Source organism: Sporobolomyces salmoneus, assembly GCF_050403485.1.
Source record: "Sporobolomyces salmoneus JCM6883 DNA, S_salmoneus_JCM6883_v1_ctg12, whole genome shotgun sequence".
NCBI lineage: Eukaryota > Fungi > Basidiomycota > Microbotryomycetes > Sporidiobolales > Sporidiobolaceae > Sporobolomyces > Sporobolomyces salmoneus.
Window position 1 is genome coordinate 238,343 of NW_027481151.1, and position 19,660 is coordinate 258,002.

At 52.1% G+C, this 19,660-nt stretch overlaps 9 protein-coding genes across 9 annotated transcripts; 5 read left to right on the top strand and 4 right to left on the bottom strand.

The window, feature by feature from the left end:
- Nucleotides 1-685: 685 nt before the first annotated feature.
- Nucleotides 686-1,880, top strand: JCM6883_004725 (uncharacterized protein; the record flags this gene model as incomplete). The annotated part of the gene is made up of 6 exons (XM_076630810.1): nucleotides 686-824; nucleotides 893-1,032; nucleotides 1,103-1,122; nucleotides 1,190-1,262; nucleotides 1,330-1,675; nucleotides 1,738-1,880. The coding sequence occupies 6 exons, from the start codon at nucleotides 686-688 to the stop codon at nucleotides 1,878-1,880; spliced, it is 861 nt and encodes a 286-aa protein (XP_076489234.1).
- A 1,483-nt stretch (nucleotides 1,881-3,363) lies between these two features.
- On the top strand, nucleotides 3,364-4,681 carry JCM6883_004726 (uncharacterized protein; the record flags this gene model as incomplete). Its single annotated transcript, XM_076630811.1, has 5 exons — nucleotides 3,364-3,475; nucleotides 3,647-3,780; nucleotides 3,885-3,977; nucleotides 4,095-4,365; nucleotides 4,503-4,681. 5 exons carry the CDS (start codon nucleotides 3,364-3,366, stop codon nucleotides 4,679-4,681), a joined length of 789 nt encoding a protein of 262 aa, XP_076489235.1.
- A 506-nt stretch (nucleotides 4,682-5,187) lies between these two features.
- Nucleotides 5,188-6,866, bottom strand: JCM6883_004727 (uncharacterized protein; the record flags this gene model as incomplete). The annotated part of the gene is made up of 7 exons (XM_076630812.1): nucleotides 5,188-5,279; nucleotides 5,340-5,439; nucleotides 5,512-5,841; nucleotides 5,907-6,292; nucleotides 6,366-6,416; nucleotides 6,485-6,590; nucleotides 6,819-6,866. The coding sequence occupies 7 exons, from the start codon at nucleotides 6,864-6,866 to the stop codon at nucleotides 5,188-5,190; spliced, it is 1,113 nt and encodes a 370-aa protein (XP_076489236.1).
- A 548-nt stretch (nucleotides 6,867-7,414) lies between these two features.
- On the bottom strand, nucleotides 7,415-8,029 carry IMG1 (mitochondrial 54S ribosomal protein bL19m IMG1; the record flags this gene model as incomplete). The annotated part of the gene is made up of 1 exon (XM_076630813.1): nucleotides 7,415-8,029. One exon carries the CDS (start codon nucleotides 8,027-8,029, stop codon nucleotides 7,415-7,417), a length of 615 nt encoding a protein of 204 aa, XP_076489237.1.
- A 295-nt stretch (nucleotides 8,030-8,324) lies between these two features.
- JCM6883_004729 (uncharacterized protein) lies at nucleotides 8,325-12,180 on the top strand (the record flags this gene model as incomplete). Its single annotated transcript, XM_076630814.1, has 7 exons — nucleotides 8,325-10,163; nucleotides 10,235-10,443; nucleotides 10,509-11,330; nucleotides 11,396-11,528; nucleotides 11,592-11,672; nucleotides 11,744-11,940; nucleotides 12,015-12,180. The coding sequence occupies 7 exons, from the start codon at nucleotides 8,325-8,327 to the stop codon at nucleotides 12,178-12,180; spliced, it is 3,447 nt and encodes a 1,148-aa protein (XP_076489238.1).
- Nucleotides 12,181-12,838: 658 nt separating this feature from the next.
- SND2 (Snd2p) lies at nucleotides 12,839-13,747 on the bottom strand (the record flags this gene model as incomplete). The annotated part of the gene is made up of 5 exons (XM_076630815.1): nucleotides 12,839-13,123; nucleotides 13,211-13,298; nucleotides 13,368-13,528; nucleotides 13,592-13,672; nucleotides 13,745-13,747. 5 exons carry the CDS (start codon nucleotides 13,745-13,747, stop codon nucleotides 12,839-12,841), a joined length of 618 nt encoding a protein of 205 aa, XP_076489239.1.
- Nucleotides 13,748-14,071: 324 nt separating this feature from the next.
- On the bottom strand, nucleotides 14,072-14,929 carry TRS20 (TRAPP subunit TRS20; the record flags this gene model as incomplete). The annotated part of the gene is made up of 5 exons (XM_076630816.1): nucleotides 14,072-14,164; nucleotides 14,230-14,315; nucleotides 14,392-14,453; nucleotides 14,516-14,843; nucleotides 14,914-14,929. 5 exons carry the CDS (start codon nucleotides 14,927-14,929, stop codon nucleotides 14,072-14,074), a joined length of 585 nt encoding a protein of 194 aa, XP_076489240.1.
- Nucleotides 14,930-15,128: 199 nt separating this feature from the next.
- Nucleotides 15,129-17,254, top strand: JCM6883_004732 (uncharacterized protein; the record flags this gene model as incomplete). Its single annotated transcript, XM_076630817.1, has 3 exons — nucleotides 15,129-16,310; nucleotides 16,393-16,984; nucleotides 17,076-17,254. 3 exons carry the CDS (start codon nucleotides 15,129-15,131, stop codon nucleotides 17,252-17,254), a joined length of 1,953 nt encoding a protein of 650 aa, XP_076489241.1.
- Nucleotides 17,255-17,547: 293 nt separating this feature from the next.
- On the top strand, nucleotides 17,548-18,855 carry JCM6883_004733 (SET domain-containing protein; the record flags this gene model as incomplete). Its single annotated transcript, XM_076630818.1, has 3 exons — nucleotides 17,548-17,605; nucleotides 17,675-17,851; nucleotides 17,918-18,855. The coding sequence occupies 3 exons, from the start codon at nucleotides 17,548-17,550 to the stop codon at nucleotides 18,853-18,855; spliced, it is 1,173 nt and encodes a 390-aa protein (XP_076489242.1).
- Nucleotides 18,856-19,660: the final 805 nt, after the last annotated feature.

The window sequence follows — 19,660 nt, forward strand, 5'->3', positions numbered from 1 at the left end:
CGACACAAGTCGACAGCTTGCTGGCATACAGCGACGTACAAGTCTGGCATACTACGCGACTCGACAAGTCAGCTCGCGCGCGGGTAGCTTCCATTAGTAGTCCCTTGACAATGAACTCACTCGTCCGAAGGAAGGAGAAACCGTCTAGGAGCGCGGGTGAACGGAGCTTGGTCAATAAAGTGCAGAAAGGTTATCGGGTGTTCGGCTCAGTCGGTACAAGGGTGTCTGACTCGCTCCACAACTCGACGATCCTGCAAGTTTTGATCCTTCCCCTCCAGGCAATTGTCAGGGAGACTTATCGCTTAAACGGAAGGTACGAAGGGTTTCAGCACTCGAGCAGTACAACTCTAACATTGACGACTCCGCGCTGCAGTAAGCTTTTGGCAGTGGTACCAGCCGAAAGCCTTTTCCTCCTCCCTGCATTTCTCCTTCAAGGAGTTCTGAACGTTCTTGGGGGTTCCGAGTAGAAGATTTAGGCAAGGATTCATAATGAGGGGTGCACGGCGCAGGACGTCGACCCTTTTCCGCTGCGTGATTGACTTTTAAAGTTTCGAAGTTGTCAAAACTCGGCTCTCTCTTTCTTCTCTTCCTCCCATCACTTTCTCCTCTTCCCTGTACTCCATTGGTCTCTGGTCTTCGTCGTTCATTCACACTCCTTTCACCCCCTACACTCGCTCACCGAACCATGCATTTTCGCAACTTGATCCTCTCGACCTTACCTCTCTTCTCCCTCGTTCCCTCCACCAACGCTCTACTCGGCCTCGACCTCGATCTTCTCGGCTTGACCCATCTCGACCTCGATGTTGGACTTCTCCAGAACGGAGGTAAGCTCGCAAGCGCGACCCATGTTTCAGAATCGACGAATCTGACCATTTTCTGTTTCCTCTTGTAGCTCTCGTTAATATCGACGCTTTCGCCAACGTTCTAGGCAGTGGTGATTGTCCGTCGGCAAACGTAGGAGTTCAAGCTGCTGTACTTGGGCTCGTAAAGGCTTGTGTTTGTGTAAACTTATTGCACAACGGACTTCTCGGTGTGAGTCTACATCTATCGATTCTCGTATATCCCCAGCTGATTCTTGAGGTGAATCCTGAGTCGATGCTAGAGTCAAAAACCATGCCCAGCGTAAGTCCAAAGGTTCTTTGCGATTTCTCGAAACTCGAGAAAGAACTGACAAATAATTGAACGTCAGCTGCCCTGCCGGAGCTTCGCCTATCTGTGCTGGCGCGAAATGCGCTTGTAGTTGCCCACCATCGACGTATTCCGTAAGTCATTCCTTTCGAAAGCTGAAACTCGAAAAGAGACGAAACCTAACTTCGTTTCGCGTATTAGGACCATGACACCAAGACCTGTCTCCCCCTTCAAGACTGTATCGCAACCGGTGGCAAGATCAGCAACTTTCAAGACGGAACATCTAAATGCGTTTGCAATTCTCCAATGGTCACGACTGGAAATGGTTGCGCTCTCCCTCCCTCGGCTCGTGCTCGACACCGTCGTCGAAACATTCCCTCTTCCCCTCACGCCGCTCACGCTCAGAACGTCTTCCGACCTGCAACTTCCGAATCACTGGTTTCGCAAGATCTCGTTTCGAGTGAGCACTGCCCCCTCGAAGAACAAGCTTGTCCTCTTTCCTCCGGAGGCGTCGAATGTATCGACACTCAAACCTCGCTCACTTCATGTACGTCTCACTTCTCGCTAAATGACAAAGTTTCGTTGCTGATTTGCATTTTTTCGTTGCAGGCGGAGGATGTGTTGGAGAAGAGGGTCGAGGTCAAAACTGTCTCGCCCTTCCCGGAGCGCTCCAAGTCGAGTGTCAACGAGGAGAATGTCAAATCGCTAGCTGTTTCCGAGGGTGGACCTACCGAGACGGAAAATGCGTTTAAGCTGTCGGAACGAGCGCTCGGCCCTTCTCTCCCTTCTTTCTCCTCTTTCCATGTATCTAGCCATTACTCGAGGTGTTCATATCTCCCGCTCGACGACTCCAGTCGACACTCGTTCATTGATTCCTTCGCATCGCATTTCTCCCTGTATAAGTTTTCATTTCCTCTCTTTCTCTCGCTATGTCGGCTCTTCTTTCCCTCTTCGTTCTTCGTTCCCATTCCTCGCGTCAGGAGTTTTCATTGTTGGATCTGGGCTGTACTCAGGTGACTATATGTAAGATATTCTGAGCCGACGGTCGTCGTTTGATTTTTCTCCCCTTGCCTCTTTCTCTCCTCGCGCTTTCTGCCGCGGGCTCTCCGTGAACGTCGATTTCACATCGTCCCTGTTCGCTCGTGACAGTGAGACGTTGAAGTGCGTCAGCTGCGCCCAGCTTGAAAAGTCTGTTTTCACCGAGGCGAAAAGGCTCTAGGTAAGCTCGAAGCAGCAGTTTCTACCGGAGATAGGAAAGCAGACTGTGCATGAAGTTGCGACGGAAATCCTTCGGCCGCGATACGGCGGTACGTTGAGGGGAGACAGGGGACAAGGAGGGACTTCGAGTTGCGATAGATCGCCGGTTTTGGCAAGTTGCGAAAAAGCTTATTCCTGCCGTGGCTCTCGCGAGTCTTGTGCCACGTTCAGCAAGCTTGTCGCAGGCTCGCAGCCTGCAGTACATACATGCAGTTCGGCAGTCTGCAAAGCTGCAGAGTCGCGAAGAGCCCAACTTCGACACGTCACCCTCGTTTGAACGTTTTGATTTTCTCTTTTTCCACCGAATCAGCTCGAAACCTTCGTGATAGCCCTCGGACCGAAGCTCGAGCGTCGAATCTGATCGTTATGCAGTCGTGACGAGTCCTCCGAGTCCAGTCTAAGCTAGGGTGACTTCGATCGCACGGAGGAGTCTTTCACCTCCATCGTCATTCAGCTTGTCAACGAGATTACACCGGTTCGCAACGTACTGTACAAATGGCTCTCAGAGACTTTGTAATAACTGAGCGCGAGCGTCGAAGCTCTTCCACGAATCACGTTCGTTCGATGCTTCTCCGACGAGTCGCAAAATCAGATGCACTCACAAAATGCAGAAGTTCTTTCGTTGCGTGTGACGCAGTCGACGGAGATCCTATCGTAACGGTCGTAGAGAAAGGAAAGTTGTACGATATCAAGAGCATAAGTTCGAACTTTTCTCGCAACCGAGGTATCTCGAAAGATTTTCTCTTCGCTTCGCTGTGCGCCGTGGAGACGATTTTCTTGTCCTCGGTTGTCCAGTGACAGGTATAAAACCCTCGTTTACCTCTCCACTCTCTCTCTCTCCTTCTTCACACTTCTTTGCCCCTCGCTCTCCAGTCCTCGCCAGCTCGCACCAGTCCTCCTCGACTCCCTACCTCTCTCCTTCTTTCGACACTTTCGCTCAACTTTCTTAGCCCACCTTACTACCACACCTCGAACAAGATGGTTTCGACTCGTACTCTCTTCTCGGCCTTGACCCTCCTCGGAGCTGCCCTCACTTCGTCGGCTCAACTCCTCGACCTTGATCTTGACCTTGGACTTCTCCAAGACGGAGGTGAGTACACTCTTTCGTTATCTACACTCTCTGGAGTGCTACAGCTCCGTGTCAGAGGCGGCGGGACTTTGGAAGGGGCGTCGTATTGAAGGTCAAAGCTGACATCCTTTCGTCCTCCTCCCTTTCTCCTCCTTCTCTCCTCGCCTATGATCCTCATCATTCTCCGAGCAGCTCTCGTCACCGCCGACGTCTTCGCCGATGCCTTAACTGAGACCTCCTGCCCGGACGGAAACATCGGAATCGTCGCAAACGTTTTGGATTTGGTTCGAGTTTGCGGCTGCGTATCGCTCCTCAACCTAGCTCCTGTATGTATACCTCTCTATCCTGTATATCCCCTTTGGAAAACCACAAGAGCATCGCTGACGCTCAGTTTACGCCGTTTTTTCTTCTTTTTCTTCCTTTTTCCCAGGGTCAATCCGTCTGCCCTGAGTGCCCGACTGGCTCGTCAGCTATCTGTGGTCGCGGAAACTGCGCCTGTGCCTGTGATGAGGGGGCGGTGGCCGTAAGTCCTTTCGTTCGAAGCCCCTTTCCATTCTTCACGAAATTCTTTCGATCTTTCCTCCTCATGATAACGACTGACATTGGTATTCTTCTTCGTCGTTTCCCCTCCGTGATATAGGACTCGACCACGGGAACCTGTCTCCCTGAAGATGACTGCACCAACTCGGGAGGAAGCCTCCAGTCAAACGAGGACGGCACTTTCGTATGCGTTTGTGCGGCGCCGGGCTTGTCCCTTTCCACCACCACCGGTGCTTGCGTCCTCGCCCCTTCGGCTGCAGCCCGTCGAAATCGTCGCAACTTCGTCTTCAACACTCCTTCGTACCCTTTCACCTCTGGAGGTAACTCTGCTAAATTCTGCCCTGAGAACGAAACCGCCTGCCCCAACGGTAGTGAGTACCCATCCTTTCCTCTACCTCACCCCCTCTATGTCGCCTACGAGACCCCTGTGTCTCTCGGTTGAAGCGAAAGTCAAAAAAAGGGCCCGAGCTGACATCTGGAATTCCCTTTTCTCCGTCCCGAATGACAGACTCCTTCGAATGTGTGGACACCCGTGACTCCCTCACGGCTTGTGGAGGATGTCCGGGACAAGGCGGAGAAGACTGCCTCGAAATTCCCGGAGCTCTCAACGTTCAATGCTCAAACTCCAAGTGCCGTGTCGCTTCCTGCTTCGCTGGCTACACTTTGAGTCACGGACGTTGCATCTAAGTCTCTGAATTATAGACTCACGGACTCTCCTTCCACTCCTTCTCTCTTTCCACTCCTTCTGACTCGTCTCGTCTCAAATCGGATCTTTCGTCTTTTTCTCGCTCTCGTCTTTCGCTTTCCTGTACATAGCTTGGCCCTGCTCTTTCCACACCGTCTCTTGGATATTAATCATATTACTCGGTGTATCTCGTATGAATTTGGTGCATTCGCCCAACGAGCGAACTTCGGACGCAATTCAGTTTGGTTGTCCGACCATCTTCTCATCCTCGGTATCTTCCTCCTGTCGCTGTTGCGAGAGCTTGTCGATTCTGATCGCGAGCGAGACTGAGGAAGAGAATTGATCGGAACGTCAATTGACTCAGTTCGAGGAGCGAGGATGGTCCGAATCCCTCTGGAACTGCCATGGACTCTTCGTTTTCGGCGTTTCAAAGACATGTATACGTAATAGGTGGTAACTGCTTATTGAATTTTCATTTGGAAGAGTTGACGTCTAAGAGATCATTCTTCTAGAGCGATCCGTCGAGTCCCTCTCGCGGCCAGCACCAATCGTTCTTGTCTTGTCTTGTACCGCTTTGAATACCCGTAAGCTCAGCGAGGACTGTGTGAGAATAAGCGTCAGCTCTCGGGGAGCAGGCGAGAGGAGTCGCGGAAAACTCACGTTCGAGGACTCGAGGTCCAGTTTCTCCAGTTCCGATCGTGACCTTCTCGAGCTTCTCCTCGGGAGTGTAGTACGAGATCGATCGAATGGGAGTGATAGCCTAGCGGCAGCGCCAACGGAGGTAGGTTCAGTGACTAGGCGAGACAGCACGAGAAAGCAATTTGAGACTCACTGCAGCGGTACCGCACGCCATGACTTCTTCAAACGCGCCATCGACGACCTCCTGGAAAGGAATCGGTCGAGCCTCGATTTTCCATCCGAAACTTTCTGCGATTCCCACGATCGACTTTGTCGTGACACTCTTGAGGATTGAAGGGGATGTCGGAACGACGAGGGTGGGGACATCGTCGGGGGACGAAGCTTTCTTAATTGCGAGGAAGTTCGAGGTCGAGAATTCGTCGATGTAGGAACGGGTCTTTGAGTCGAGGTGAAGGGTGATCGCGTAACCGTCCTTCTTCGCCTGACCTTGGTGTTTGAGAACAGGCGCGTAGTTTCCAGCGAGCTACGTAGAGATCTGGTCAGAGGTGTTGTATCGAAGAGACGACTAGTAAGGCGTCGACAACTCACCTTGGCAGATCCGGTACCCATGGGAGCGGCGCGGTCGAAGAGATGTAGGACGAAAGCATCGACGGCCGGCGCTTTACCTCCCGCCGAACCATATAACGATCCGGTCGGAGTTACGTAAACGAGGAAAGTGAACTCGGAAGGAGGAGCGAGAGCTAACTGAGCTCCACTCGCAAACAACAAAGGTCGAACATACATCGATCCGTTCGCAGCGTATGCTTTGTGTTCGGGGACGAGGTGCAAATTTCCCCCAACGGCGAGACTGACGGCTTCGAGGAAAGTCTCTTTCGGGACTTCGGGGATACAGATAATGTCGCCAGAGTGTTGCATACGGGAGGCGTTTTGGTCGGGTCGGAAGATTCTGACTTGAGAATCCGGGTGCCGGAAAGCTGGAGAGAGTAGAGAGGCAAGGCTTCAGCAACAGACGAGCGAACTTCGACAAATCTCAGAAAGACCGCTCACCTTTGCAACCTTCGAAGCAACTGACTCCGTAGTTGAGAGCGACCGATCCGACTATGCATTGATTCGACGAGGATGATCAGCATATACACCATGAGACAGGGAAAGCGGAGAAGACCTACCGTGCATCTTAAGGTAAGGTTCTTCTACCCATTCAGCCTTGCCCCATGCTCCATTCTTGTACTCGTACTTGACGTATCCTTTCGTAGGATACAGGTCGAAAGCGAGCTAGCAGTGCAAGAGTCATCGGGCAGAGAAGCGGGGGAGGAAAGAGGGGGGAGAGTGAAGTCAGCCGGGAGCTCGGAGAAGCAGGCGGTGGAAAGAGAGCGCCCCACCTGTCATAGAGTAGTCCCAGATACGGGTTCGGATGAGGTAGGACAGAGTCAAAGCGTAAGTAAATTCAGGTTATGATGAAACGGGAATGCGGCTGAACAGGCTGAGGATCCGGGGGCTTACCTTGTCCCAGTTGAAGTCAGGATCAGGAAGAATGGGTGTAGGCGCCATAGTTATAAGAATGCGGAGGTGAGAGGAAGAGAAGAAGCCGCGATTCTCGCATTTCGCTCAGCTGGACTTCCGAGAGTTCGCGGTCGAGTTGCGCGGACTTCTGAGGTGATCACTTCCTCCCCGAACAACGGGACACCTTTTTTCGAAGCGTCCGGAAAACAAGGCAACGATCGCGAGAAGGGTTCACGAAACTTCAGTCATTTGGCAGAAAACTCTCGGGAAGCGAGCGACGACGGAGCGCGCCTCTTCGAGCTCGACACTCGGATCAGCACACATAGGACGCCAACTGATACGAGGAAACGAGGTTGGGGAAATGAGCGATGTGTTTGCAAGGTGATCGTGGTCCTCCCCTATAAATTTGGGCTTGAACCATTCGCACTCGAATCTGTTTACCGCCTCTTCCTCGATGCGAGCGCAGCTTCCTTCTCCCTTGCCTGTCGAACGATACCCGCAACCGAAACGAGCCTGGGTTTCGCGAGAGACGCAAAATCGAGGGATGTTTAATCAGTTTCGACTCCCAAGTCGCGAGCGAGACAAGGCATGGTAGCTCACCTGTTTGGTTGATCCCTGACAAAGTACATCTTTGCCCTTCTCGCTGCTTTCAACGCAGGTTTCCTTCTCGGCAACTCGACTCCATCCTTTCCAACTACTGCCGGTCCACTCGTTTCCGCCCTTTGTACGACCTTGATATCCTTGATCAAGGGACTGAACACCTTGAAACTCATTTCTACTCCGGTCCTTCCCACCAAGTTCCTCAGTCTGATCGAGGTATCCCTCCCTTGATGCCTCCTCCTCGATGCGATCAAAACTCCGGAGAATACCGTCGTCGCTGGGGTAGGGTTCTCCGTAGTTGGAGGAATGCTGTACGAGGTCACGGTGAGGACTGAACCGGGCAAGAGTCGTTGTTTCGATCTCCTCGAGAACAAGTCGAGGTAAGCTTGAGAGTTCGAATGCTGAGAGGTGAGATGGGCATTGAGAGTGCGTAGGAGGGAATCGGTAGGGACTGGTAAAGGTGTAGGTGCGGCAGGGAAGACTTGAACGGACGAGGAGAAGGGATAAGGTGAGGTTTGAGAGGAGCGGAAAGAGGTAGAGAAAGATCGAACGGGAACGCAAGGTCGGGTTTCGAGGGTTAGTCGGCGTAGTTGTCTACCTAGCTTGTCCATCGCGAAGAGTGGTTTGAGATAGAGTGAGCTGTGAGATGAAGCGGCTCAGAAGGAATCCGAGATCTTCTCGAAGAGTTCCTTTCGCTCTCCACTCTGCTCTTTCGGGAGAGTGACACGCTCTATACTCATCTACTGCTCTAGGTAAGCTCCTTTGAGTATCGCACCAACCGATACACGCGCTCATCACGCTCTCTTGACTAGTTCGTGTTCGCTACTCTCGCCGACAGCTCTCCCCTTCTCTCTTCGATGCACCAGTCGCTCCTTTCGTAACCTACAGTAGACCTTTAGATCTTCAATGTCCCAACCTTCCTTCTCTCGCGCGCCAGGCAGTCAGTTCCAGCCAACTCCACCTCGAAGCGGTCTTTCCTCTCCATCTTCCTTCTTCCCTTCTTCTTCTTCTTCAAGCCTCGATCCGTTCTCATCGAATACATCAACCTCTGCAATCTCTCCAAGCTCGAGTCCAGTCGAGTTCCGCACGACTTTTTCGGGAGGAGCTCATTCGCCGGCACTTTCGCCCGGAACCGGCGGTCAACCAAGCTATGGGATCCTCGACAACACGAGACCTTATCCTCTCGTCGAAAGGAGGTCGTTCCGGGATGCATCGAGCGCGGGAGATGTTGTCGTTTCGAGGGAGGAACTGTTCGCAAACGGAAACAACTTGGGGAGTTCAGGCGCTGGCGCCGTAGGAGAACAAAGGAGGCAGAGCAGCATGGGACCAGGTGCGATTGGAGATGCGAGGCGGTCGCTGACCCCGTCACCAAGCGTCGAACGGAGTCAGGAAGAACTCGCGTTGAATTTGCCAGCCGGGATCCTCGATTCTCTCGCAGCACCTTCTTCTGCGAATTCTGATGCGGGAGGAGGAGGAGGACCCCAGAATCAAGTCAAGAGTCGACCTTCATCTTTCATTCTCGACGTTCTACCTCAATCTCGTGAACGAACTTCGGGAGCGAACACTCCGTCCCTTTCCCTCGACAGCGTCTCGCAAGCTCCTTCGACTTCTTCAACCTCTGACGTCCCTTTCCTTCATTCTCCAAACAACCTCGCCCCGATTCCGCATCAATCGTCGCAGTTCTTTCAGAACCCAAACTCGGCTTCTTCCACGACTTCTCTTGTTTCGACCAGCGGAGGAGGAGGGCTGAACGTCTTTTCGAATTCGCGGTCCTCATCTCCTGGACCTCTCGAGATGTACAATAACAACGGCAGCAGTAGCAGCGGTGTGCCTCATTCTTCGTCGTTCGAATCGCTCTCGACGAAAGTGAACAATCTCGAATCGAACGTTTCCGACCTTTCGAGTCTCCTCGCAACCGAGTTCAAAGGTCTCCGAGAAGAAGTCAGTTTCCTTCGATCCCTCGTTTACCAACAGCAACAACAGCAGCCGTCGACCCGCCCATCATTCGATCACCGCCAATCTCACGAACGAGAAACCGATTCACCTCTCCTCACTCTACGTTCGCCTTCCCCGCATCATTCTCCTGCTTTCCCTCAACCAATTCCTCTATCTCGAGGCAACTCGTTCCAGGGATCAGGTTCGAACCATTCGAATTCGACTCTTCTCGCTTCGACTTCTCCCCTCTCTCCTCATTCCGCTCCGATCAACTTCTTCCAACCTCCTCACGGCAATGTCGCCCAGCCTGACGACTTGAAAGACAAACAAATCGAACTGTTGACCCAACAAGTCAACTCGCTCACCTCGACCGTCTCAAACTTGCTCTCTTCGAACGGACACGGTTTACACGGTTTCTCGACTTCCCCAGGCGGAATCGGAGGGAACCCAGTCCGACAAGCGGTGAAAGCTGAACGAGCTGCAGCTGCTGCAGGAGGAGGAGGAGGACCCGCGTCGATCGGAATGAGCTCGAGGCAATTGTCCTTACCCGTTTCGATTTCCGGTAATTCGATGCTCGAGAGCGCTGGTGGTCTCAACAATGGGTGGAAGCGAGAGACACTCGGTGCGTCGTCTGGATTAGGAGTTACGACTCCTGGAGGATCTCTTCTTGGAGGTGGAAGTGGAAACGGAAAAGGAGGAACGGGGTTGAGGTCGGTCAGTCAAGGTGGACTTGGGAGGAGCGCGAGCTTGAGAAGTAGTCAGCTGCCGGGAGGAGCTGGTTCCGGTGGAGGACTGAGAATGGAACAGGGCGTGAGTTTTGAAGTCTCTTTCTCGTCGTGATAATTTTCACTCACGCCTCGTCGTTATCGTATTTGTTGCAGTCCTTCGACACGATCTCGAGCTCTTCGGCCTGGGAAGGAGGAATCTCGTCACCTATGCTCGGAGCAGGTCCTCCGAGTGCAGTCAACTCGCCCATGCTCGGTAGCGGAGGCCAACCTGGACCGACTGCGAATCCTCCTGGCTCGCTTGGAAGCAAGTGGGAACTCTTAGGTATCGGAAACGATCTATTCAGAGCCGTCGCGAAATACGGGTAAGTTCCATTCTGTTCGCACGGTCGCGAAAGGCCATTGCTCACAGCTTGCCACGAATAATTAGACTCGGACCCCCAACCAAGATTCAGAGTAAATCGATCCCTTGTGTCGTTCGAGGTCAAGACGTTGTCGCTCAAGCCCCGGCGATTCAAGAACGGATTCAATCCTACGTTATTCCGATGCTGCAACTTATCTTCACTCAGGCGTCTCTCCTCGCTCAACAAAGTTCGTTCGACTCTCAACCTCCTGCCCCTCGAGGAATTCAAGCGATCGTAATCACGGCGACGGTTGATCAATCCGCTCAAGCTCAACGACTCGCGGTTGGACTCGGTGGATCTCTCGGTATTCGTACTTCGCTCTGCGTCGGAGCCGGAGGAGGAGATATACAAAACGAACTTCAAACTCTTCTTAAAGCTCCTCCTCACATCCTCGTCGGAACTCCTCAGAAGATGTTGGACTTGTTCCAAACGAGGGCTCTACCAACCAACGATGTCCGCCTACTCGTCATCGACGAGTGTGATCAATTGATCGCTCGAAACTTGTCCGATTTCGTCTTGCAACTTTCGAAACTCCTCCCTGCTTCTTCCTCTTCTTTCAACTCTTCCACCTCTGTCCATGGATCGCCGACGACAAGTCGCTCTCAGCTACCGGGAGCCTTCGATTCCGCCCCGATGGCTCGGTACGGTTCGAACGCTTCTCTCGCTTCGACGGCTCAACAATCGACAGTCGAGCGTCAAGTTGCGATCTTCAGTTGCACGGTACCTCAAGACGTACTCAACTTTGCTTCGACTCTCCAATTGAAGGAACCGGTTAGAGTATTGGTGCGAAGGAATGACGGCGGAGACGGTTCGAGTCCGAGCATGAGGAGTTTGAAACAGTACTACTTGTGAGTTCTTCCGTCTCGGCTGGGCCTGGAAGGACTCGGTATTGACGTACTTCTACACTCTGCAGGTATCTCGCGGTGGGATCTGCAGCAAAGGGAAGCAAAGTCATTGGCGCTGGTCGCCTCGAAGCTACGAACGCTCGAGAATGGAAACTCGAAGCTCTAGCAGACCTTTGCGAGGATCACACTTTCGATCATGCTGTACGTCTCTGACGAGCGCCCACACGTTGAGTCGCAAACGCTTACTCTCTCATTTGCGCGCAGGTCATTTTCGCCTCGTCTCCCGAAAACATAGAAGCGATTCAATACAAGCTTGGTACTCGATCGATCGAAGCTCATGCTCTCGTACGTCGTCATGATTCTCACCGTGGATTCTCTAACGAGTCAACTGACCACTGGCTTTTAACGCCGTACAGCACCAAGAGCTTAGCACCTCGGCTCGCCAACAAGTCATCACCAAGTTCCGTTCGACTGCACCACCTCGTCCCGGTGTCTCACCAAAGAAGGTTCTCGTCATCTACGACGCTCTGAGTCGAAACTTGGCCGACGTTCAACAAGTCGGACTCGTAATCAATTTCGATCTTCCTCGTGCCGTCGAAGATTACATTCATCGGTGAGCCATCTCGCGGTATCAGGACCCATTCTGTCAGACGGGCAGTAAATTGATTAACGTTTCTGTTTCTGCAGAATCTCGTGCGCTTCGACGAGTTCTTCGAACTTTGCTCCGAAAACCTCTTCGATGATTTTGAACATCGTCACTCCTAGCGAAGTCGACATGCTCAGAAGTATCGAAAGCTTCTACCGATGCAAGATTCAAGAGTTACCTCCTAACTTTGCCACGTCCTCGAACTAAAACCTCAGAACCTCTCTCAAAATCGACTCAAAATCTGTTCCCTCTCGCCCTCGCAAACTCTCGTCTCGCTGCTCGCTATCTCCCTCCCTTGTTCAAACTAGCTTACCCCTCTTCTCCTTCAATCTTGTCACAATCTATCGTTCAAAGATTCCCTCTCTCCCGCCTCTTGGACCCTGTTCACACTTCGTGTCTCTCTCCCTCTCTCGTTCCTTCGCAAGCACCTTCTATCTCCAACTCTCGTCTTCCTCCACCATCCTCGCACGTCTCGCATTTTGGTTCTTTCTTGGATCTCTTCTTGATTTTCAGGGTTTCGTTTACCCTCTCTCGAATCGGTTCGTAAACGATTGTTTGTAGCTACTTCTCTCTCTCTCCTCCTCTTGTTCAACCTTTCTCTCTCGCTCTCGACTCGTTACGTTTTCATATCTCACATCGAGCAATTGAAGCACAAGATTCTTTTAACCCACTCAGGAGCAAGGTGCGGCAATCTCGAACATGCACGAGTTATTCCAAATCGAAGCCCGATCTACTCTCGGCGCCGAGCGATAGGACAGCGAGAGGACTGATAGGAATATGGTGGTTTGCAAGATAAGAATGATTTGAATACTCAACCGTTTTCGGAGTCTCTTCTGCCTGATATCCGCCTTTCGCACGCTTTCCCCTAATCCTGATTCTTAGTCTTCGCAGCGTTCTGCTTCTCGATCCTCTGTTGCAACATTTGTTTCTCCTGATTCTTCGCAATCGCCCTCGGATCTCCTTTCTCGACCCGCTTTTTCAATTTCTCTTGTCGTTTCGAGAGGATCTCGTTAGTAACCCCATCTTGAACGCCTGCGGCGGGTGCTGTGATCCCGTTTCGAGTGGAAGCGGGAGCCGGGGTACCGGTGAGGGAGGAGAAGAGTTGAGGGAAGAAAAAGGACGATAGCTTGTAGAGACCGTATCCGGGGATCTACTCACGGCGAGTGGCGAACAGTCAGATACCGTCATGCCAGATGGCAGAAGTACCTCAGAAATCGTGGAGAGAGGGAGAGCTTACGACCCAGAATAGGTACCAAAACTTCGCCCACACCAACGCGGTCGCAACATGAACGAACCAAGTGATATAGATCAGATCGAACATGTATCTACATTCTCGTGATCTCCGTCAGTAAGTCCCTCCTACGAACGAGGCACGAAGAGAAAGAGAGCTCAACTGGATTAACCCTTTTCCCTCGAAAATCGCTTGACCTCGACTAGCCATTGTCTCCAATTGTTGCCAAGTACTCAACTCGCTCGTCAACGTCGCGACAAACATGAAGATCCTCCATTTCGTGCGGCCGGACGAGAAGATGAAGAGATGTAAGATGTAGATAATCTATCACTCATTCGGCTGAGTTGTGAGCCCAGACTTGGCGGTGGTGGTAGAGAGTGAACGTACAGATGATACGGCGGTACCCAGTCGCAGCAGAGTAAGTTGTTTAGCGTTCTCAGACGCGATTCGTTTCGAATTCGCTCCGGCCTATTCATTGCGTGTAAAGGGAGGGTCAGTCTTGGGAAGCTTCGTATGAGCGCGGTGACCCCGAATTCATACCATTCTAGTGATGTAGACGCAGAAACGGAGATGACGCGGAAGAGAAAGAAGTCGGCGGGGGTCGAAGTGCAATTCGAATTGGCTTCAGACGACTAGGAGCTCGGGGCCTCAATGCTGACGATGCAAGTCTAGTGATCGCGACCATTGCGGTAGGAAGGCATGCGAGACAGCAGCGTGAAAAAGCAAAACTTGGACAAATTGATTACAACAAGCGAAACTGAATAGACAGCCCTGCAACAACCAGACAGATACACGAACGATTATTCTTGCGGTGCGTAAAGAGCCTCCCGAAAGAAAGCGAGCAAAGGACGAGAGAGGTCCAGGGCATCATAGGTGTTTTTTCGCACTCGCTTTGATCCGCTGATCGAATGTCGGACTTCGTATCGGTGCGTTGAGCTCATGGAACGGGTTTAGTAGCGTCTGTACGAATACGAGAGGCTTTGAGTATTGATTGCGTGGGGGTAGAGGAGGAGAGTCGAGCTCACCTTGACATAGTTTTCCCAAGTTTCTTGAAAGAACAAACGAATCCCATCGTCATTCTTCAACTCGTGTAGCAGGATGATCTTGACACCTACAATGTCGTCGAAGATGGGCCAGTTGAGTCAGTGCTGGAAGCAATGCGGGAGAGAGCGAGAGAGAAGCCTCACCTCCAGGAGTTAACCAAACTGAAACTGTCCATTCATGAAACTTGTCGATCGACTTCAGGTACCTACGTCACAACAGAGGTCATCAGATAGCACTCGCCAGCGACAGGCTCGAGATAGTGCTCACATAGCTCCATTCGTCCATTGAACGTCTTCAACAACGTCCAAACTCGCATGAGCAACCAATTGCATCACATGTTTCCCATTCGGCCCCGTCTTGTGTCCATATCCCACGTTGCTCAGTTTCGTTCCTCCAGGTCCAGAAGAAGGCGGAGGATTCGGGGAAGAAGTTCCGAAAATCGAAAACGAAGTCGGAGACTGATGACTCGTCTGAGCGTTCTGCGGATTCGTTTGTTGTGCGGTCGGAGAAGTTATTGAGATAGTAGTCGAGGAGGATGCTTTCGCACTTGTTAGGTAGGTCTCATAGAGGGGATTGTCGAGAGTACCGACCAACACTGTCAGAAAGAGGGCGAGGCTCGAGTTAGCTGCACCGTACGCGTGTCAGATCATTCAAAGAGTACTCACCTAGGTAGTAACTCATCGAATAGCGCGTTCAGAGAGAGTGGGAGGATGACTTGGTTGTTGATCAAACGAGTTTCCGATTTCCCGCTCCTTCTTCGTCTCTTCCACTACCTCTTCACTCGACTTCGGCTACAACACTGCAGACGATCCTCTCGAACGACCTCAGCCGACTCTCGCTCCCTCGCCACCTCAATTGACACGCGTCTCCAAACGCGTTGATGTCCACAAGCAATTCCCAATCCTCTTCCTCCTCCGATTCAGAAGCAAACACCACGTCATTCTTCTCCCGACCACAAGAACTAGCTCAGAGTAAACGCGCGAGGGAGGAGAAAAAGTTGAACAAGGAAAGGAGGAAACGAGAGAAATGGGTACAATCGAGGGACGAACAAGAAGAGGAAGCGAGTTCGAGTGATTTAGAGATCGTAGATGGTCAAGAGGAGAAGAAGAGCCCGAAGAAGGGAAAGGGAAAGGGGAAAGAAAAGGAGAAAACTGTCAACAACAAGAAGAAATCAACGACGACGACGAAGAAGAAGCCTAGTCGGACCGTCGAAGTACTCTCTGGAACATCCGATGACGATCTACCACCTCCCAATCAAGTCTTCGGAATCAGTTCAACTCAGCTCGATCGACACGGAGATGAATTGAGGAATCTCGCGAGGCAGAAAGCAGGCTGGCAAGGAAGTACTCCTCCGAGTCGAGCAGCTACGAGGAAACGTCAACAGGTAGACCACGGGAGTACTTCGGAAACGGCAGCAGAGGACGAAGATGAAGGAGGGAGCCGGAAAAGTCGGAGAACTTCAAACAGTACAAACGCGACTAGTTTATCTTCGGACCCTCCCGTCACAACCGCCAAATCTCGTGCAGCAAAATCGAAAACTACGACGAAGAAACCTCCGGCGAAAACGTCAACGACTACTCGAAAACGGAAATCTGTCACTCGTCCATCTCGATCTCCTTCTCCTCAACTCGAACCTATCGAAGGACCTCCTCCTCCGCCTCCGAAGTCCTTCTGGGGTATCGACAATCAACCTGCTCGAGCGTCGACCTCAAAACCGAAAGCGAAACCTGGGGAAAAGAGCGCTCAGTTGCGATCTTTGAGTGAACAGCGACAGAAAATCTTGGATCTCGGCGATGATCAGGACGATGACGAGATACAGGGCAGTAGCAGTGGTAGTGAAGGAGGAGGGAAATACGAGACAGTTGCGAACAGGATGAAGAGGAAGAGGTTGGAAGGGTTGGAGAAATTGAAGGCGAGGAGAAGCGGGGTCAACGGAAACGCGTCGACGACGGCGGAAGCAGGAGGATCGAAACCTTCACCCTTCAGACCTGTCACGAATACCGGTACGAGCAATCAGAAGCGATCAGCGACGACGTCAACTTGTCAAGTTTGCAACGAAACCGTGAGCTTTCTCTCTCTCCTTTACTCGCCGCTTATATAGTCACTGATTCTCTCCACAATGTTCTCTATCTGGATTCGAGCAGGTCCCGACGAATCGCTTGAACGCTCATCTCGAACAATGCATGCCTCAACTCGACGAACCGGATACCGATGATTTGGGAGGAGGAGGAGGTTCAGGTCATCAGCAAACATCTCGAAGTCGTCAACAACAGCCCGTCGCCGGTCCTTCGAAGTCGAGAGGATCAGGAGGCGGAAACAGTAATGATTTAGCGAAAGAACTCTTTCCAAGTCAAGACGGAGAAGGGCAGGATGAGGATGAGGATGATGAGTACGACTTCGGAGATGGATACATCGACGACGATGAGGATTGGGGAATGCTGGACGAGATCGAAAGGAACGCTTCTGCTGCTCGAGGAGGAGGAGGAGGAGCGGGAGGTGGAAATTCGTTACACAAGACGGTGATCAACATCGACGACGACGATGAGGACGACGATCTCATCATTGAAGAGAGCGGACCTTCGATGACTCAACAAAACCGAGCGGCGGCGGGAGGAGGACCCGGATTCATCGGCAAGGTCAATTCGAAACGAGAACCGGGACCGCCGAAAGATGGTTCACCACCTCCAAGAGGTAGCTTATTCCTCTCGACTATGACAAGGGCTTGGAAGGAAGGTTGTGAGTAGACCTTTCTCCGCCTTTTTCGCTTCAAATCTCGGTACACCCTCAGTCGACCCGCTGACCCTTCCTCTTCTTGCGCTCTTGACAGACGAGAGGATGTACGCTCGAGCATCAGGACACAAGAACGCCGAAGCAGCAGAATCGGCCGATTTCGATCCGATGCGAGAACAGAAACAGACAACCGCGACTGCCGGACGAGGTGGAAGAGGTGGGAGAAGAGGTCGTGGTGGATTCAGAGGTCGCGGCAGAGCTAGGAAACGGAATTAGAGCTTGATTTTGAAGGGGAGTTTTCCTTGTTGCTACTTTTTCGTTTTTCTTCCTCCGCGTTCAGCTTACCTCGAGCCCGCAAGAGAGTCATAATGTCTACCGCCGTGCTCTCCCGCTGTGCTCATGTTCGTCTCCGTCGTCGTCGCTTCGGGCCGCCGCGGATACTAATCTCAGGAGACGAAGGGGTCGTGCTTCGATTCGAGATTCGCACAGATCGCATATCCTTTCCCGTTCTTTCCTCCTCTCCCCTTGTACTCCTGCTCACTCGACGTTCCCATTGATCGAGACCACGGATGGCGCCGCAAGAAGCTCATGAAGGTTTTCCTCGTTTCCCTCCAGATCGACCGAACTGTGAGTTTTACTTTGACACGTTGCTCGAGTACGCTTTAGCTGAACAAACACTTCCTTCATCATCGACAGATACGGCTCCTTTCGGATTGACACGAGATCAATACGAACTTTTGCTCGACAGCGATGAAGGACTTCGACAACTCGCACCTTTCTTCCTCGTTACTCTCCTGAAGTCGCCATGTGAGCTCGCCCCTGGAGAGAAGAACGAGACTCCTTGGTTGGGTCCTATGGTTCGAGAAGACGTCTGTGAGTGCCACCTACCCCCTCGATTCTGGGTTTTCTGCGAGATTCATCCCTGGACCCCCTTCTTAGCTCCGACCGTTTCCGGCTCTCCCGGTTACGCCCTAGTCGATACTCCGGGAAAAGGAAAGGGACTCATCGCGACTGAAGACCTCGAACCGGGCTCGATTCTCTTCGCCGAATCTCCTCTCTTCACTCTCAACTGGGACGGACTACCTCCAGACGGATCTCGCGATATCGAACGAGTGAACGAGAAGCTATCGACGCTCTCGAAGGAGGACCGAGAAGCCTACGATTCCTTGAGGATCGCTACCTCGGTCCAAAGGTTGAACGAACCGAAACCTCTCGCGATTTTCCGTACGAACTCGTCCGGAATGGATAATGGCGAAACGGGAATCTGGTTACTCGGTAGTCGGTTCAATCATTCGTGTGTTCCGAACATGTTCCGAGGATGGAACGAGGAGGAGGGAAAGGAATACTTTATCGTTTGTCGAAACATCAAGAAGGGGGAAGAACTCGTCACTTCGTACACCTTGCCCTGGGATCTCAAGGAGGAGAGGGACATCAAACTCGAGGAAACCTGGGGAATCAACTGTTCTTGTGAAGCGTGCTCGAATTCTCCGGAGGCAATCGAACGAAGCGACCGAGCTCGAATCGAAATCTCCCAAATCTTCGAATACTTCCACCGCGACGTCAGGGTCGAAAGAGAAGAACTCCCACTCAAGTTCCACGGAGTCTGCTGTCGAGGAATGCAACTCCTTCATGAAGAACGTCTCTCAACCGAATTCGAAGTCAAACTCGCACACGGAGCCTACATGACGTGCGTCCTTTTCGCCTGTCGCCCTCTCGCTGACATCTGGATCGAAACCGTTCTCCGGCTACTGAAACGTCGTGGACTTGTGACGGAGGAGATGAGGGAAGAGTTTCAAGCTTATCAGGTTTTGAAGGAGGATCATACTTGTCATCCCTGCTGGGGGGTCTTCGCGAGGGAGGAGGAAGAGGAGGATTGAGAGTAAAAAGTGCGCGGCTGAACATAGTCTGTCGATTGTGGTTCTTTGTAGTTCCCTTCCTTCTGCCACCTTTCTGTCTGTTTGCTTGCTCTTTTCACCTTGGTATCCTTTCCCGTCACTCTGATCCGCTCCGATCTTGCTTCGACCGAGAGTATCAGCGGCCCCGGTCGTGTGAGAATCTGGATCTGGTTGCTCGAGCTTGAACGCTTCTCGTCGGCGATGATTGTCTCCTGTTGCGCTGCGTACTCGACAGGATCCGTTTCGAACGTTGTTCGCATCTGACCCCTATATGTAAGCCAAAAAAAGATTGATACGCACGATCTGCAGATACTCCTTCGCACGGGGCGCAAAAGTTATTTGATGTCTGTGAGATTCGAACTCACGCCCTTTCGGACCAGCGGGTTAACCTCGTCGAGATCCACCTTAAGCTGGCGCCTTAGACCGCTCGGCCAAAACACCTGGAATTGTTGTAAGAAAAAGGGTATTTTCAATATATAATCACACCCTTTGAACTGGGTAGATCGGTCGTTAACCTTGGGACGACACAGCCTGAGGCAGTGATGCTGTGCGCCAGAGAGAGGGACAGCGTACAGCCAGAAAAGGGTCGCGCGCGGTAGGCAGCGGAGGAGGTTCACCGCAAGCTCTTTTCGCTTTGCTTCGTGGAGTTACGTTCCTCTCGCAGATCGTGCTTCTGCATCTTAGCGTCTACCTTTCTGCCCTAGACATTGCTCTCGGTCGTGCAACCACGCGATATTCGTACAGGCGAGTTTGCGCGGGAATGACAAGAGAGGAATATCTCCCGACC